General features: G+C 47.4%; 1 protein-coding gene across 1 annotated transcript; it reads left to right on the forward strand.

The window, feature by feature from the left end:
• Positions 1-335: 335 nt before the first annotated feature.
• Positions 336-17,161, forward strand: RELL2 (RELT like 2). Its single transcript, XM_019534812.1, has 6 exons — positions 336-543; positions 3,780-3,845; positions 3,937-4,003; positions 4,438-4,626; positions 6,212-6,809; positions 15,407-17,161. Exons 1-6 carry the CDS (start codon positions 336-338, stop codon positions 15,455-15,457), a joined length of 1,179 nt encoding a protein of 392 aa, XP_019390357.1. The 3' UTR covers positions 15,458-17,161.
• Positions 17,162-18,777: the final 1,616 nt, after the last annotated feature.

The following is an 18,777-nucleotide window of genomic DNA, read 5'->3' on the forward strand; positions in this document are numbered from 1 at the left end:
TGGAGGTGGCTGCACTGGATCCTCTTCCTTCTTGTGTCCCACCTTTCCTACGGTGCCAGCAGCTGGGGTGATGCCCCCTGTGTAAATCCCCCCTTAGGGCCAGAATATGGCTTTCCCAGGCTCAGTTCCTGATGTTGGCTCCTCAGAAATGCCAAGCTGCTTCTCTGAAGGGCTGTACCGGTCCAATGGAGCATTGCAAACCCAATGGAGAAAGAACAAGATGTTTCCTTTGCCCCAGTCCAGTAGTGGCAGGACAGCAAGGACCAGAATGGCCAAAGAGAATGTGCCAGTGCATGAGGCTCTGAGCCATCTTCCCTGCTGTCTCCTAGATCCATATGTCAGACCAGAACAGCACCGATGATGGGGAGGCAGATCCCCAGCACAGCTTGTACATGCTCTTCCTGCTCGTGCTGGTCTTCTTCATCATGGGGCTTGTGGGCTTCCTGATTTGCCATGTCCTGAAGAAAAAGGGCTATCGGTGCCGGACATTTCGTGACGAGCTTGACCCTGACAACAAGGAGGTGTTGACAGAGCTCCAGGCCAGTGAGTAATGAAGCAAAAGGACTGGGCTTATTCTGCAGGGTGTAGCAGCTTCCTGCTAACAATATGCATTTGTTGGTACACTGGTGGGCACTGTGCTTGAGGAGGTCCTGGTGGCCCAATAGTGTCAGAAAACAGGTGTAAATGGCAATGCAATATAATATGCACTGCTTGGGCAGGTAGCTGGCACACAAAATAAGCATAACTTGTACATCACAAGAATGGGAAGGGCAGGGATGTGAAAAGAGCAGCTAACAGCCATGAATAAGGTATGTGTGTACTTTTCCCCAAATCAATGGGGTAAGTTCAGTCTTGATGTAAATGTGTATAATTCCTGCTGACTTCAGTGGAGCTGCACCTTCTTTTCCTAAGGCCTATATATGTAAGTTGCATTCCTTTTCCACTCACGCTGGATGCCAAATCGGTGCCATTTCATAGTTTCTCCACTTAACTGGAAGTTCATCACTGCTTATGACACCCATGGATATGGGATCACTTTCAGTTTAACTCTTTCTGATAGTTTAACTCTTTCATACCAGTGATGCACCCATGATATGCACAAGGGATCTGACCCATGTTCCCATCTACTTTTTACCCACGAACAGGAGACAGTTTCTAGCTGTGTCACAAAATGTAGGCCTTTCTTGCTGGACATGTGAATTCCAATAAGATACTATTGATTTGTGTATTTCTGTAACTTACAGGCACCCTCTGGGGGTGTATTGTATATAAGGGCATGTACACTACAGTCCGGGGGTTATCATGGATAATTAATTAGGAGCACATTCTTGGGGTTTGTGTTTTATGTTGGAAAGTGTGCAAAACTTGCCAGTACACAGTTGAAAGGTGTCAGCCAGCTAACTCCTGTAACACATAGAAATCAGATTGCATGGGTAAGGACTGGGCAAATGTGCCAGTGGCTTTCTATCCTCTAAGGCTGTCTTAAGTGGCTCAGTGAGGGACCTGCAGGAAAGGGATCTGGGGCAGAATCTGTCCATCAGGTAGTACTTGTCATAAAGGATATTGCCAAGCAGCAGTTAAGTACAGTAAAGTTTGCCAGTCCATGGTGTAAAGGTACAGTCTGGCCTGTGTGTTGGCTCCCCGGTCACTTTGTAGAGTGAGGGTTGGCTTTATGGTGGTACAGGATTCATATTGCTAAGCCAGGTAGGGTGAGATGGGCTTCAGTACAGGGCTTTGACTTACAGGTGGAGCTTATGGCACAGTCAGAGTTGGTGCTGAAACCTTCCCTGCAAATACCATTTTTTGCTTGTATTTCATTATTTTTTTAAAAGCTATATTATACTCTTAATGGTCTTCTAACTGACATACTTTCTTTAGCTATATCTTAGCTGCCTTTGTTGTTTGCTGGCTTCTTCAGCTTTTACTACAAAGGAATAGCTGCGTCTTTTCTCTGTAACTTTCATAACTCAAAATGGCAGTTGTGTAACTACTGAATTCTGCAGTTTAAGAGCAGGGCTCCAAAAGCTACAGCTTCTGACACTGAGTTGTAATTCTGATTGGCAGAACTCACAACTTCCTTGGGGCAAATGTGGCTCTCACAAATGCCTGGCATTCGCAAATACAGGTGCAACTTGGGCCTTCCAAGAACCCTTAGATAGGACTCAGGGCTTTAGCAGCTCTCAGTTCCACTTGTGGAAATATATTTGAGCTTCCCAGAAATTATAAGCTCTGTACTCCATTACCAGAGAGTTCAATCCAAGGCTCAGTGATATCAAGAGAAATCTTCCTATTAGCTTCCAGATGTGCAAAATTGGACTCTGCACCTGTAACCACTGAAAAGACATCATTTTAGATATCACTGGTTCAGATGGAAGAGTACACTTGGGGTCAACACTTTCTGGTGGAGATCAGTTTTTAAATTACTTAGGAAAGTTGTCTGGAACCCCTATAGGAGCCTTGCAGAATCTTGCTTGTAGACTGGCTTTATGCCCCTCATCTCACCTCCAGGGCTGAAAGGAACGTTGCCTCAGGAAAATACAAGGTTTCCTGTGATGTGTGGTTCAGTGTGGTTCACGTAAACTGTATTTTCAGTCTTAGTGTATGCTTTCTCAAAGCTTCTGACAGCAGTATTTCCCCTAATAAAAGGAGCAGCCTTCTTGCTGATGCACTGCTGCTGCTTTCCACCACTCCATGATGCACTGCCCAGACAGAAGTTTTCCTAACAATGAAGCATGTTTGTCACTGTGGTCTAGAAATCCTAAGTTATGAGACCTTATTACAAATACTAGCAAATTGCCCATCAAGAATGACGGGGGGTGGGGGGGCAGGTGGGCGGGGACGGAGCCCTGCATCCGGCCCGCGCCCCTGCCCCCTACTGTTCTGGGTCCGGCCCTGCTCAACTCCACCTCCACCCCATTGCTCCAGGTCTGGCCGCACTCTGCCCCGCCTCGCCACTGCTCTGGGTCCAGCCCCTCTCTACCCCCACCTGCCATCGCCTCTCTGGGTGTGGCCCCACTCAGCTCCTCCCTCATTGCCACTCTGGGTCTGGCCCCGCTCTGGGTCTAGCCCTTGCCTTCCTCCCTCCCTTCCTGCCTGCCACCTCCCCATCCCTACCAGCTGTTCTGGGGGGTACTAGGGCCAGGCAGTATGTGGATACCCCCACCGTGATCCCTCAGCTGGGAGGAAACCCCACTGCTTGGGTGGCTGGGGCGTATTCACCACCACAAACTTCCCCAGCAGCAGCGCAAACTTGGGCCTGTGCAGCCCAGGCCCATGCAGTCAATCGCTGCCCACCCTCTTGGTGGTGCATACACAGCTGCCCAACAGCATTACGGATGGAAAGACACACAGACAGACAAAGCCTTTTATTATATTAGATTTTTTCTTGGATTCTATGACAGTCCTTTTTCAAGACCCCCCCACCACTGTGGGGGTCTTTTGTTCATGAGGTCTCGCTAATTCCCTTTGTGGAAGGGTAAACCTACTCTCCCAGGGTCTGGGAAGATTCTGCTAATGGAGGGAAAACACCACAGCATAATTTCCTGTTGCCTCTAGAGATGAGGCTTGATGATGGAAGGGAAAGCCCAGACACTTGGTGTGTCTCCTAGGCATGGCTGCAGGGTACAGTTGCTTTTCAGGGCTTTCCCTATATAGAATAAAGGTGCTTGGTTTACTCTTGGTTACTTTTGTTCTTCAGTAGTTGGGACTGTCTATGGATGACCTCCCTGCCAGGGGAACACCTAAATCTTTTTCCTCGCTGCCATATTTTCTCCTTTCAGATGAAGAGGAGGAGCTGAATGAGGACACAGTAGAGAAGATTGTGAGATGCATCATTCAGAATGAAGGTGGGTATTTCATTGGGCCTGCCTCTGGGGGGTATTTTTGAGCACTGGACTGTTCTGGCTGGATATATTTTCTGTTTCTTCTCATTGCCAGCAAATGTGGAAGCCCTGAAGGAAATGCTGGGGGACAGTGAAGGGGATGTCCATGTGCCAGTGCCCAGGTGAGGGGGATCATCCACCATTCCTCAGCTTTTGCAGCAGTGAAGGGATCAGCAGTGCCATGGGTAGCATTCCAATCTTGAGACTGTCTGAGTGCACTCAGGCCCCTAATCCAATCCCATTTGGTCTCAACAGCTACTTGGAAAGCTTAGGAGGACAAGGTGAAGCTGGGTTCTTATGGCTCACCTGTGAAGAAGCTGAGACCCCAAGTTCATGGGGACCTCAATTTTCTGTCACTGTGTGACCACTCTCCTTCAGTCAGGATGGAACATCCTTTTCTTGCCTTCTCCCCTGTGAGCAATTCTGCTCTAATTCCATTAATTTCCTCAAGAACTCTTTCTTCTCTGAGTACAGAGACTTGAAGGTGGGCCAACATGATGGCTGACCTCCCCCATTTATAAGGAACTGATTGTCTCTGTTTCCTCTCCTACGGCAGTCTTTGTCCTCATCGTAATAGCCAGGATGGGGGCCCGCCACATCACCACACAGTGCACCTGGGCTCCACACAGGCCCCGTGTATTCACTGCAGCAAGAAGAAGAGGCATGCTGTGCATCGCCAGGGCAGATCCAAGGAGGGCAAAGCCAGGATGCATCCTGGGGAGACAACTGTCTTCTCAGTTGGCAGGTATTTAGCAGATCCCTACTAAAGCATTTCCTGTTGGCCTTGCATTTGTTGTAGAAGGGAGTGGCCTCTCTGCTGAAGCCATTTTTGATCTCATGGTCCCTGTGCCTTTCCTCCTCTTCTCCCTGCTTTTCCTTGCCCCAAGGAGCTCTCTAGTTCCTCCTTACTGTTATTCCAGCAATACTAATGTAATGCTAGGAAACAAACAACTACTATCCCAAAATCTTTTTTTTACTTTATTAATTAATCCAACTTATCAAATAACAAATTTAAAATTTAAAGTATATCCAGTCCCCTAAAACATACATAAAGACAGATATTTATTTTCTATCAACTGTGCTCAAGATGACCCAAGTCAATGTATGCAGGACACTTGTGTTCTTTTCTTCTCTTCCTTTTAGCCTCTGACAGTTCCTTTAAGCTTCAGTCAATGTTAAGCTTTTGTGTTTCTTTATCTCTGTATAATAATTCACCCTCCCTCTTTTTTCTCAGAACTCTGCATAATACAAATCTTACTATCTTCTGCTTATCTCTGCTTTAAAATATTAAATGTGTTCTTAAGTGTTAGCTCATAAAACATGCACTTTTCTTCAATATTCAAAAAGCTTCTCAAATTTTATCTTTTGGAGGAAGGAGAAGTTTCTTTTTTTAGCAAATTCCAAAAATTTCTAGCAAATTTCTAAGCAAGCATCTTTTTTCCCCAAATTTTCGTTGCTGTTTTTGTAAAATGGTGATTATATATTGAATTGGACCTAGCATCATATATGATTGCCTTGATTCCCCAGCCCAGATGACCAGGCACCCATTTACAGGTGGGCTGAATGAGGACGACTTTCAGTTTAAATTACACATCTGAAACCATAGCAAGATGCCTAGTCTCAACTGTACCCTCTTTTTGGAGGATGATCACTTCTGGCTTCTTTCTCTACCAGGTCAAAACTGGTGACTGCTGTCTCAGCCTGTCTCAGCTTTCTGGTCACCTAGTAAAAGAAATATGACAGCAGGTGCCATTCTGCAAAACATGAAAAGAAATGTGTGCAAAGAATGGGGTGAGATCAGGGGCAAGCAAAAGGGCGTGCAGTCAGGGGAGAGATCAGCAGGGCATGCGGAAGGCTTGAGAGCAAGGGAAAATAGGATTGTCACCTGAATGCTGGAGAGGGGGAAGTAACGGTTAGTGTTAGCTTAAAATGTTTCCTTGGAGAGGCTTGGAGATCAATTGTCCACATACCAAAATGTGACAGGGAGAGGCTGGAGGGGAGTCACAGGTTCAAGATCATACAGCACAGGCAAGTCAAATGTTAGTAATGGTATGCAGAAGACTTTGCTTTAAAATCTCAGAGGATAGCAGCAGTATGGTGTATGAGTTGACAAGAGATCAAGATTCAGTTTGAGAGATGATATAAAAATTGCAGGGGTCAGGCTCAACTTATGAATGGTGAGTAGCTAACCAGAAGAAAAGAGCATCAGCTTGCCAATGGAGGGAAAATGAAGGGCCAGGGGCTAGAGGTCAGCCTGTATACTCTGAAGGTCCAGATGAGATGAAGGAAAATATTCATCCCTATGTCTGAACTGATTTTTTCTTTGCTAGGTTTCGGGTTACCCATATTGAGAAGAAGTCCAGTTTCCAGGAGCAGCAGGATGAGCCCTTTCCTGATGGCAGCAAGGGCCCTAGTCCTGATGACTTAGAATATAAGGCCTGCAGTAGTGAAAGGCTCCAACAGGAGGGTCCTCAAAGTGGAATTGTTCAAGTGGACGATGTACAAATTGGAGGAGTCCAAGAGGAAGGTTATTCAAATGCCCCAGGCCAAGGCCAGGGTTCTACAAATGCACCAGCCAACTTGGATGCTCACAAAAATGGACCACAGGGAAAGGGTGCTAGTAAGTCTGGCTCACTGAAGGATGTTAGTCTCCAAAACATTGCCCCCAAGAATGAAAGTGACCAAAAGAAGCATGAGGGCCTTCGGGTTCCTGGAAAGCAGAATGCTGGAGACCCAAGAGACAGGAAAGAGTTGGTGAAGTGGGACAAAAGAAACACTGCCCTTCAGGAGAGCACTACACAAGGGGCAGGTAATCAGACATCAGAAATTAAAGGAGCCCATGGTCCGCAAGAAAGACCTAGAGCAGATGTGTCTGGAAACGAAGATGCCAACTGGAAAGAAACCAAAATGGAGGACATAGGGCAACAGGTAGGATTCCCTTTGCTCTTTCCTTGTCTTCTGAGCAGGTCACACAAAATCCACCCAAGGACTGCTGCTTTTCAGCAGGTCATTAGGGAACAGAGGTCAAAACTTGGAAGATAATGGGAGGGAACCAAAAGTTCTGGTGGAGAGGGGTCTGCACAGCATAGCCAAGTCCTGGAGGTTTTGGATGCTGCTTCATGGACCGGGAGCTGTAAGCCCCAAACCCACTGAGAAAACCCTAGGGCAACACTGCAGTGGAGGATAAGTAGCTGAAGGGTTAAGCTTGAGTTTATTGCTCAGGTCTTCTTTGCAAAGGGATCTCAGAGACCAGGAGTGGATCTCCCTACTCCAGATACTGAAATGACATTCAGGATCATGCTTCATGGAAGCTGGCTGCAACCACCCTGTAACAGGATGGCATTTCAGGGCCACATCCCAAAGCTGGCCACCCACCTGTTCTGGGCTAAACCCCAACCTCACTCACCTGCCACACCTTGATGAAAATAATATGAATGTTATTTCTAAGGCGGGAGGCTGCCCATTGTTCAACCTCTTGATAACAGGGTCCTAAGTACACTCTCCGACCTCTCTTTACACGTCCCGTGCCTTGCAGCTGTTTCAGTATCACATCCAGTATTTCCATACTGTCAATTCCAGTATTTCTGTCACAGCTGGTATTTCCATATTGTCCCATCTGATATATCTATTTCCCCAAGTCAGTAGTTCTTGCCCTCACTAGGGCCACTCATCTTTACCACTCTTGACTGGGTCGCTGTACACACTCAGCCCCTCACTGGGCCTTCTGTCCCTCACTGGGCTGCTTCACACTCCCAGGGTCTTCCACCCTATAGGCTCAGGTAGCTGCTGCCATGCCTGGCCCTTACACTGGGCTCGGGCAGCCCAAACACTGGGCTTGCCTTGCCCCACTCCCTTCCAGTGTTGGTAACCCACCCATAGGCAGGGACTAGGGTTATAAGGCACTCCTCCTCACTTTTCACAAGGGGGGTTAACTGGCTTGGCATTTCCTGGGGACTTGCATGCCACTAGGAGCCTCACCAGACCACCCTTCCCTGGCAGGGTGCAGTTTCAGGTCATGCCCAGGACCAGGAGCCTCCAAATCATCCTCATAGCTCCTGCCCTTACCTCCGAAATGTCCCAGGAGCAGCTCAGCCTGATGTTGCCTTCTAGCCTGCTCAGCTCAGACTGCTGCTTCTCTCTTTGAGGGCCTAAGTTAAATTTGATACCCAGCACTGTACTGGATTTCAAGATGGTAGGTATTGACTGTGAGCACTTAGAGTATTTTGAGGGAAGTACAGGCTAAGACCTCTCAGTCACATTTGAAAAATTGATAACAAGAATGGGGAGGAAGCTGGCTCTACCAGCAACCACTGGACTGGCAGAGAAAAAGAGTCCATGCAGAAGTCTACTGAGCTTCCAGGGATGCTGATTCCCAGCAATGCATTTTTTTCCCTGGAGCTCAGGAAGAAGTGAATCCATAAGTCAAAGAACTTATCTTGAAATCATGACTGTATGGACTATACTAGTTTTCACACCCAGAATATCTTCACTATGGGAGACCTTCTTCTGCCTCAGACTTGAGGATCTTCACTGCAATAATACTTTGTGTTCTGATATTGACTCCACTGGGCTCAGTCACCTTAGCACAGTGACTGTCAACCAGGGTGCCCTGGCATTCTGGAGTGCCTTGAGACCCTTCTGAGTGTGCCATGGGGTACAAACATGATTCACAAAATAAACCCAGAGTTTTCATATAGGAATTCATAGTGTTAAAAACATTCTGACACGTTGTGGTCTTCCTTATTTTTTTGCAACAGAAAAATTGCTCTATTATTCAAAAATATGTGAAAAAGGTCAAAATAAGTAAAAAAGACAAATAAAAATTAAGACCTGCCATTTTGGGAGGGGTGCCTTGAATTTAAAAATGTTGAGAACCACTGCCTCTAGGAAAAGGCCTTTTAGTATGAGTTGCTTAAACATCTCCTTCCTCAGAGCTCAGTACCTGAACTGTAGGCCTGGGGCTTGGTGACACTGAGAAGTACAATTTAGGGCATCATTTATTTTGGAACTCTTATTACTTTGATTGGAATCTTGGACATAGATATGCCTCCTCCAGCACTAGCCATGCCAAACTGCCTTTTCTCTAGGTAATTGCCATCTTCCATGATATTAAGCAGGGACTGTTTCACTGATTCCCTTGTCCACATCTCGTGTATACTGGTCCATCAAGAGGATGGTCCTGAAGTCTTCAGACTTGGCCATACTGCTGTCTGGGATAAGTGCCTTCATTTCATTCAAGGACTGCTTGCCCTTATGATCTGCAAGTTCTTCTCAGCTTGGGTGATTCTCTAAACCCACCTGTGGATTTAGCTTGGTATCTCTCTGGTTCATAGGTTCCCTCAACAGTGAATCTATCATACCTTCAGGGGCTACTAACATCACAGTCTTACTGAGTTATGTGGACCAAGTCAGCCAAGACCTAGAAACCCATCACCTGATCTGCCATCCATACTGAAGTGGGACTTTTCGTGACATCTTTTGCATGACTGATATTAGTGTCTTCTTGGTGTCTGTGTTCTCTTGGGCCCTAACTGCCTCAGTTTAGGCAGACATAGAAGCTACTAGAAATCCTAGCTCATTTTTTGTCATCTTATTTCTCAGTCTTTATTCCTCATTCTTTTTCTTTGGAAACTGCTTCCTTCCCAATCTAGGTCACAATAGCCTATCCACCTCTGAGGCATGGACAAGGCAGATCTTTTTAAGGGAGCTTTCAAGGATGGGGTTGCTTCTGAAGAGACTGGGATAATCCATTTTTTTTTGTTAGTGCTGGGCAGTCTTTTTGGGGGGCTGCTGTTGTCTTTTTCCTGTTTATACTGATTATTTAAATCATTGGCAGGAACATCTCAAGCATGAAATAGGCTTCTCAGGTTTTATAAATCTAAATGAGCAAACATACCTTTGGCAATCTCCCCAGATGACTTCAACAGTGCTCAGTAATTCTCAGACACTGGTTCTGGGGTTATTAGAGTTAAACGAGAAATTCCCAGTCACCTTTTTGACATTCTTCTGTCAGAACATACTGGCAGAATATTTCTCCCCTTCAGCAAGGGTCATCTGGAACTAGCAAAGGTGCTGAGGCCTACTCCAGCCTCCAAACCATATTTTAGTCTAATGTAATAGACTAAATAGGGCTGTCTGTCGGTAACACTTTCTTCACACTCTGATTGGTTGTCTTGGCAGCCAATCACAATGATGACTGAACCAACCAATCAGAGTGCCCTACACAGACAGACGCGCACACACACACACACACACACACACACAGCGGAGCGCTGCCATGATGGTGGGGACTGAGGGGCCGGAGCAGGGGAGGAGGCCAGCGGCACTGGCCTTGCCTCCCCCTTCCCCCCCCGCCCCCCAGCCCTGCTCCTTGGAGGCAGGGGGAATCCGGACCAGTGTTGTCCACTTGGTTTCCTGTGGCAGGTTAGGGTGCTTTTGATGCCTTTGGGAAATTGGCCTTATAGTTGTGCTACAGGGTTGATTGCGCAGTGTTAATAAGAGGTTAGACAAGGACATGTGTGTGGTGGTTTGGCTAGGGATGATTTAGCCTTGATTGGGGGTTTGACTATAAGATCTGGCAGTCCCTTCCAGCCCTACTTTTCTGTGATTCTATGACTAGCACAAGACAGAGCTGTGGCATCTTAAAGAATAATTCCGAGAGGCATAAGCTTTTGTAAGCAACAGCCTACTTCATCTGATGCTATAAAAGGACCTTCAGGGAGCAGGGAGTCTTAATAGAAAATAGTAATTTAATTTCAAAGGATAGGGAAGGGGGGAAGAAAGGAGAGTGGCCTTTTACCCAATGAGCATACAGGGAATGAGCAGCATGTTAACCCTGTTGCATGTTGTCATTCCGGACATTAGAGGGCCCCAGGACAGGTTTCATAAAAGTATAGTAGGCATATTGCTAGGCAGTTTCATCTAGAGTGGGGGCACTTTGTTCGCTCAGTAGAGCTATTATATGGTTCAGCACCATCCTGCTGACAGGTTCCTCTTCCAGTGATGGCTGTATTCCAGTAGTGAAGGAGAAAATCTTTGCAGGCACCAGACAAAAATATATTAAGAAAGAATAATGGCTGGCAATATCAGGTACTTATAAAAAAGGAAATAACCTTCTTGTTAAAAATAGAATGCTAAAAAGTCAGGACCATCAGAGTTGGTGTTATTGCTAGTTGCTGAGGCTCTGTTCTGCTGGGTGTTACATAAACACATTGGAGGACATAACCCTGTCCCAAAGAGCTTTCAGTCTGAACAGTGTGGTTCAATGAGTCAGAGCAGGGCAAGCAGGAGAGTAGGGTATATGGTTCAGCAACAGACGTACAAGCAGGAAAGTATACAGATCAAGACAAGAAACATTATTTACCTCTTTGCTCTTTATATTCTTACCTATCTCATCCTAGCTGAATTCCTGCCCATCTCCCTAGCTTCAGAAGCTCAGTTCCAGTGGGATGGGTTGTTTATTTCTCTTTTTTTAATAGTAAGTGGCTACTCTTCTGCCATTTGCTTTTGACTTTCCCACCCTCTCTTGCATACTAATCAGTCCTCAAAGCCAACTCCTGCCCTGGCATAAGAGAACAGTATGGTATTGGGGTCAGTGTGTTAGGAATGGCTTCTTGTGCTGAAAAGGATGCTGCCTGCTGTTCTTTTCCAGGGCACAGAGGCAGAGGGGGATCTATGTCCAGCAAGCTCCCCCTACTTGTGTTGGTGCTCTAACAGCAGTCATTTTCTTTTGTTCTCTCAAGTGTGTGGCTTTTCTGCCTAATGAGAAACCAGGGTAGAGGATATGTCTGGACAATGTGCTCTGGGTGCTTCACTGTTGACACTAGGGGTTCTGCAAGGAGAGCAGGATGTTTTATTATTCTCCACCTACTCCTGTTGTCATCGTAATTCTACTCCAGGCTCCTTTTCACCTTATTGCAGTTTTCATCTGGATCTTCATTTTTTGCATTCCCAGGCTTACACTCCCTGTCTCTCTCTCCTTCATGAAACTGTGCTATGGGCATTTCTTGTAAAGGCTAGCCTTCTAATACCTGCAGGCATCAAGCCCTTAGAAACATCTGAGATCCACAGAGATGTTTAGGCAGAACCCGCTAGACCTGGTCCCTTCTTGGGTCCAGGCTTCAATTTGCCTCCATATTAAAGTTGCCAAGGATCCTCTTTATTATCTTTTTATTTCCAGAAGAGCCATCATGTCACGTCAGAAGCTCATCATGTTAGGAATTTCTCACGTAGCCTATTTAGTGACCAGCTAATCATGGCCTGTTGAGTACATAGAACAACAAACTTAAACAGCTTCACCCAACCTCCCAGGGCAGGCTCTAAAGATATCAGAATTTTGCATCTTGGATGGTATATAGAGTCTGCAGATGTTACAGCTCTCCCATAACTCTGCTTTCACCTTTGATCTCAGAATCAGTGTTTCTCTGCTTTTACATTCCTTCACCAAGTGACCTTAACAATATCCTATCCATGGTGCTGACTGGTTACAACGGTAACCTCTTCATTCATTCCCCAGCTGCCACAGACTGCACAATCCACATGCAGGGCAGGAATCTATGTGCACTTACTAGTAATAGAACATTATTGCCTTGAAAGCTTAGCTTTACCTGTGTTGGGGGAGGGAACAGGGCTGCAAGGGGGAGCCCTATGAGGAATTTGGTTCACTTCGCAGTTCCACCTTTCCTGAATCAAGCACAGTTGGCACTCCCCCCAGGCCTGCGCTGGCTAGCGCCAGTGATGCTCCTAGCAAGGCTCTGTTCTTGAGACCCATTTGACTGAACTGTGTGGTGGAAGGAGGAAGGGCTGTCAGCCCCTTGTGGCCAGGTATGGCAAACCACCCTGTTCCATATTTTGTGTATAACCTGGGCAGGATTTCTGCAGCATGGGGCTTCTAGAAAGTAAGCTTTCACAAATCCTATCAGCAGTTGCTCTTCTATTGTCTCACCCTACCGCATGAACCCTGATCTCACTCTTACTAGGGGCCCCTGTAGAGAGGCTTGGAAGTGGCCACAAGGATCTGGGAAGACCGTTTCAGGCTGGACATAAGAATTTCTTTACTGTCCGAGCCCCCAAGGTCTGGAATAGCTTGCCACTGGAGGTGGTTCAAGCACCTACGTTGAACACCTTCAAGAGAAAATTGGATGCTTATCTTGCTGGGATCCTATGACCCCAGCTGACTTCTCGCCCCTGGGGCAGGGAGCTGGACTTGATGATCTTCTGAGGTCCCTTTCAGCCCTAATGTCTATGAAGCTATGAATCTATGAAGTGTGGAGGTGCAGGACCTTCATGCTAATGGCCAGGTCATTAGATCTTAGAGAAGCCTGCAAAGGAAAGTCCTTGGATACAATGGTACAATGCTTCTTGTCCCCTTTGTGGGAATAGTCTGTTGATTTGCACTCTGCATTACTCAGGCTGGCTGAGTATGGGACTTGGCCTCCCTGGGAAGGTAGGCTGAAAAGTGTTACACTTTAGCTGCTCTGCAAAAAAGGGCAAAGCAGCATTGTGGCTTACAGCCTGTGGGAGTCACTTGCCACTACACTCCCCTTGTGCTTTGCTGAGGCTGAAGGTGCATATCCCCAGGTCCAAAGAAGCAGAAGCGCCTCAGTATGAGGTAAGGCTAGGAAGTCAGCATACTTGAACTCCCTAATTCCTTACCTATCTCACCAGGCTGTTTTGAGGATCAATAAACCACTGCTTGTAAGGCCAAGGGATGGATTTTGCTGGCTAAAAGCTAAGTGAGAAGTACACTGCAGAGTAAGAAAGAATGATACAAGTTTCTGGAAGTGGGCTATATGTTTTGTCTCCTGTAACATCCCCATCTCCTCTTTCACATTGAGAGGGATCCAAAAACCATTAGGCCCTTTCTGCACGGGAGACAATCATAAAGAACACGTCAGTGGGTTGGGAGAGGCCAACTGATATGTGATAGCTGGAGCAAAGTTCCTATGGATGTCATTGGAGCAGGGTGGGAATGACCTGATGCTGCAGAACAGATGCAGGGTTTCTTCCTGCTTTTATGCTAGTGGGTGTGCTTCTCTTGCCTTCTTCAAGATCTCTGCATGTCTGAGAAAGCAGGCTTTCAGCTGTTCCAGCATGGTAACATGGCCCATGCCTGCGTATGCATTGGGGATGAGGCAGAGGCAGCTTTGGAGGCAAAAGGTAGCTTTGGGGAACACCATTACTCACAAGGAAGCTTGCATCTATGGGAATTATCCAGTACATGGAGGCTCCGCCCCCACCCCCCCATAGGTACCATTGTTACAGATCCTTACTAGTGTCCATCTGCATAGGTCACTTGCTTCAGAGCCCTTCCCAGTCTGTCACCCCTTCTTGCCCAGGTTCCTACGCCTTTGGGCTCTACCCCTGACATAGTCATTGCCCTTCTGCCAGCAGACGTGCTCATACATACTGAGGAGTCAGCAAAAGTGCTGGTGTGTGCAGCTGGGAAGAAGGCAGCTCAGAGGGTGGGGACAGTGGATTCTTCTGTTCTAGCCTAAGCAGGAACCTGCTGCCATCTAAGTTGTGGTTTGCAAGGCTGAGGCTTAGCTGGATCAAGACCTTTCTGAGAAAGATGTACATCTCTTAATGAACAGGAAAGGCCACCTGAAATAGGTCAGCCTAGGCATACTCCCATCCAGATTTACTACTATTCTGGTAGTAATGGAACCACCCTTACCCCCTCCTGCACTGGAGAATCACCCTTCAGAAGCCAGATGGGTGCATGTGTGGACCATGAAAGGGACGACAAGGCAAAGCCATTCAGTAGTGTAACAAGGGGTAAGCGAGAGGCGCACATGCACTGGGCACCACCTAAGAAGGGGCTGTCTCACCCTGGGGCTACTGCCTACCTTCCTCTGTGTGCTTGGTCTATAGTTTCTGGCCCAAGAAGGACCTAGTGAGCAGTATGTGTAATGGAGCACTAGGCATTCTGGGAAGCCTAGTTTTGCAGAGAAGCAGTGGACTTTGCTGCTTCTGAGAGGAAAACTGACCCCCATTTTTTGCCACTGAAATCAGCATTTTTTTGCCTTTTGGACATGGGCTTTGGTGGCCAAAAAATGGATGGGTTTTCCCCCAGCAATGGGACCCTTTACTTCCCACTAGAGAACTACAATTCCCAGAATGCTTTGTGCTGAGTGTTGCTCCTATTTCTGTGCTGGCCAGCCACAGGGGGAGGAGGAGGAGATGAGAAGGAGGAGGGAGATGGGGAAGCATGAAAGACAATGGCCCCAGATGCAGTTTTTCCATACTACACCTCTGCTTCATTAACTGAAGTGTCACCACATGCCTTGGGCAGGAACTGAATCCACATGGATGCCCCAGCCTTCAGCTGTCTGCCAAAAGCCTGGGCACTCCCTTGTGCAGGTGACAATACACCTGCCTCTTCGGGGTTCCTCAGGTTGATTAAAATTTACAGCTCAGCTGTCAGCCGTGATGGCAGTAGTGCAGTGGGTCACTGGGCAGAGTGGAATTTGTCTCCACAGCTAACGCTTCCTACATTTCTGTTTCATTTTTTCTTTCTTCTGCAGCTTCTCTCTGCTCCTGGCTCCAGATGCCAAGTGGAGATGCAGACAACCTAAGATGGCCTAGGGCAAAGATGCAGCAGATCTTTAAAAGAAACAGTGATGGTGAACCTTAGTCCAGAAAAGCTAAACTGCGCTTGGCACGGCCACAGAGATGTGAGGATGCGCTGCTTTATAAATAAGTGACTGCACTTGGCAACAAATTCATACCATCAACAAGTTACCTGAGACTTACAACCCCTGTCCCCACTACACAACAGGCACCACATGGAGCTGCAGATGGAGACACAGTCTCTCAGCCCCAAATTAGCTCTTTCCTTCAGCCTGGCACCATCGGGATAATACCAGCAGCATAATCCTGACTTGGTGCACTGGGGCCTGTCCCAGCTCTGTAGCTTCTCTTCTACTACTGCAAGGGCAATAGCAGCTTCCCCATGCAGCCAGGGAGGATGCCTGCTCAGATCCATGCCATGGTCTGAGGGTGCAGTGCCACTTTGGGTCTTCTGCTTTGCCAACTGGTGCTTGAACAACTGTCTCAGTCATAGGCCCTGGAAAACAGCCCTGCTTGACCTTGCAGCTGTGGCGCTGGGATGGAGGCAGCTCCTTCAGGTCAGCCGCAGTTCTAAGATTCAAAGATGGCCCCATGAAGGAATAGCTATATTCTGTCCCAGCTTCTGCTAGTGTCTAAATGACCTCCAGCAGTCCAGAGCCTGGCCCAGCTGTTACTGCCCTGTTCTATGCTCTTGCCCATAGCTAGTAACTCCAAGTGGGACAGAGCTGGGCTAATGGCAGGGTACATGTAGATGCAGTTTATAACTGACCAGATGCTGTGAATCAGCTGCTGGCACAGACTGTATACACACACAGCTGTGGCAGAGCATAGGGATCAGCTCCTGCTCAAGTTAAGGCAGTGGAGCTGGGCATGCTGAAGCAGCCCAGGTAGGCTTAGTCTGTCTGCATAGGTATGGCTATGTGGCACAACGTAGCACCATGCCAAGACACCCAGGTTAGCTCTAGTGCAGCAATCCACATGAGCTTGTTTATCCTGCTTTTTCAGGCAGGGCTGATTAGGCTGGGGGAATGCTGTGCTCATCTAGCTTTGGTACCGGAACTAACTTCCAAACAGGGTAGGTTGGGGATCTCTTCATGGCCCTACATTGTGCTGCACAGACACCCTCTGCATGTGCTCACAAGAACAAGCAGAACCAGACAGATCACCACCTCCCACCGGGGCCCTGCCCAGGATCATACAAGCTGAGGATGGGCTGAGTCAGTTCTGAAGCAGCTCAAAACAAAAGGACTGCAGTGACCTGGCCTCCAGCTCTTCCTGTTCTAAACAGCAATCATTGCCCCTTGGTGCCAGCTCACACAGCTGGGAACTTGCAAGGATTCTGCCTAGGGCAGTCCAGCTCTGTGTCTCCACCTCAGGGAACCTCATTAATACCAGGGTGGGAGCAGGTTGAGGAAGCCCTGTTCTGGGATTCCAAGAGGGGAAACAGCTTGCAAACAGGCAGGGCTTCTGACTTTAAGCAGCCTTCTCTCCTACACTAGCTAGGAGCTAGGGGCCAGAGCCTGATTCTGGCAGCCAGCAAGATAGAAGCAGCTGCCCTTGTAGCTCTAAGCCTGTACATTCTAGTTCAGAGTCAGTTATGACATGGTCACTGGGGAGGCCTAGGTGCCCTCCCCTGCAGCTGCTGGTGGCTTTGGTGTTCAACTGCACTGTAAATAGACAAGCTGAAACCATTAAAGCTGCTGAACATATGCAGAACTGGTTTTATTTGGACACAGGAACTGGGCCTGAGCTCCTGACAGTAGGGTAGACTCTCAGGAACCCATTCCCCCAGGGGACAGGGAGTGGGACCATGGAAGAACAGCTGTTCTGCAGAAGCAGCTCCTGCTGAGTCCAGTAGGGTGAGGAACAGCTACTGCAGCCCTTGATAGCAACACCATGTACTATGTCTGTCTCTACCATTTCTACACACTTGGAGAAGAAGGTGATTAGGAAGTCAGCATGAATTTACAAAGGACAAGTCATGCCTGCCCCACCTGACTGCCTTCTATGATGAGAGGATTGGCTCCGTGGAAATCAATGGATATGATATACCTTGACTTCAGCAAGGGTTTTTGGTTGTAGCTGCATTGGTCTAAGGACATAGGCAGGCCAGGTTCTTTGGGTAGATGTGATATGTTTTATTACACCAACTGAGTAGTTGGGAAAAAAGGTTCTTTGCAAGCTTTTGGTGCAATCACCCTTCTTCAGGCATAGGGAGTTTCTTCTGTTCCTATGCCTGAAGAAGTGTGATTGTGCCCGCAAGCTTGCAAAGAATATTTTTCCAACTACTCAGTTGGTCTAGTAAAAGATATCACCTCTACCCAAAGAACCTGGCCTTGACTTTAGCAAGGCTTTTGATGCAGTCTTCCACAGCATTCTTGCAAGCAAGCTAAGGATATATGGGTTGGATGAATGGACTGTAAGGTGGATAAGCTGGCTGGATTGCTGGGCTCAATGGGTAGTGATCAAAGGCTTAATGTCTGTTTGGCAGCCAGTATCAAGTGGAGTGTCCCACAGGTCGGTCCTAGGGCCAGTTTCGTTCATTATCTTCATTAATGATCTGGAAGATGGGATGGAGTGCACCCTCAGCAATTTTGTGGATGACACTAAGCTGCAGTGTGTAATAGATACACTAGAGGGTAGGTCTAGGATATGACAGAAGAGTCCCATGCACCTCTACAGGCTTGGGACCAACTGGCTAAACAGAAGCTCTGCAGAAAAGGACCTGGGGCTTACAGTGTCCAATAACTTGAACATATCAATAGTGTGCCCTTCTTGCCAAGAAGGCTAACAGCAGATGGCTGCATTAGTAAGAGTGTTGTCAGCTAATCAAGGGACGTAATTATTCCTCTCTATTCAGCACTGGTGAGGTCACACCTGGAGTACTGGGTCCAGTTTTGGGTCCCCCACTACACAAAGGATGTGGACAAGTTGGAGAGAGTCAAGTGTAGGACAACAAAATGGTTAGAGGTTGGGGCACATGACTTATGAGGAATGTGCCCCAGCTGAGGGAACCAGACTTATTTAGTCTGCAGAAGGGAAGACTGAGGGGGGATTTGATAGTTGCTTTTACCTGAAGGGTGGGAAGGATGGAGCTGGACTGTTCTCGGTGATGGCAGATGACAGAACAAGGAGTAGTTTCTTCAGTTTTAGCAAGGGAAGTTTAGGTTGGATATTCGGAAAGACTTTCTGACTAAGAGGGTGGTGAAGCACTGGAATAGGTTATCTAGAGAGGTGGTGGAATCTCCATGCTTGAAGGTTTTTAAGGCCTGGTTCAACAAAGCTTTGGCTGGGATGATCTAGTTGGGGATGGCCCTCCTTTGAG

The sequence above is a fragment of the Crocodylus porosus genome, unplaced genomic scaffold (genome assembly GCF_001723895.1).
Source record: "Crocodylus porosus isolate Cpor-Errol unplaced genomic scaffold, CroPor_comp1, whole genome shotgun sequence".
NCBI lineage: Eukaryota > Metazoa > Chordata > Crocodylia > Crocodylidae > Crocodylus > Crocodylus porosus.

Coding starts and splice junctions, on each gene's coding strand:
- RELL2 (XM_019534812.1), top strand. CDS start 336: ATGTCAGACCAGAACAGCACCGATGATGGGGAGGCAGATCCCCAGCAC. Junction 544..3,779: donor GTTGACAGAGCTCCAGGCCA/GTGAGTAATGAA, acceptor TTCTCCTTTCAG/ATGAAGAGGAGGAGCTGAAT. Junction 6,810..15,406: donor TGGAGGACATAGGGCAACAG/GTAGGATTCCCT, acceptor TTTCTTCTGCAG/CTTCTCTCTGCTCCTGGCTC.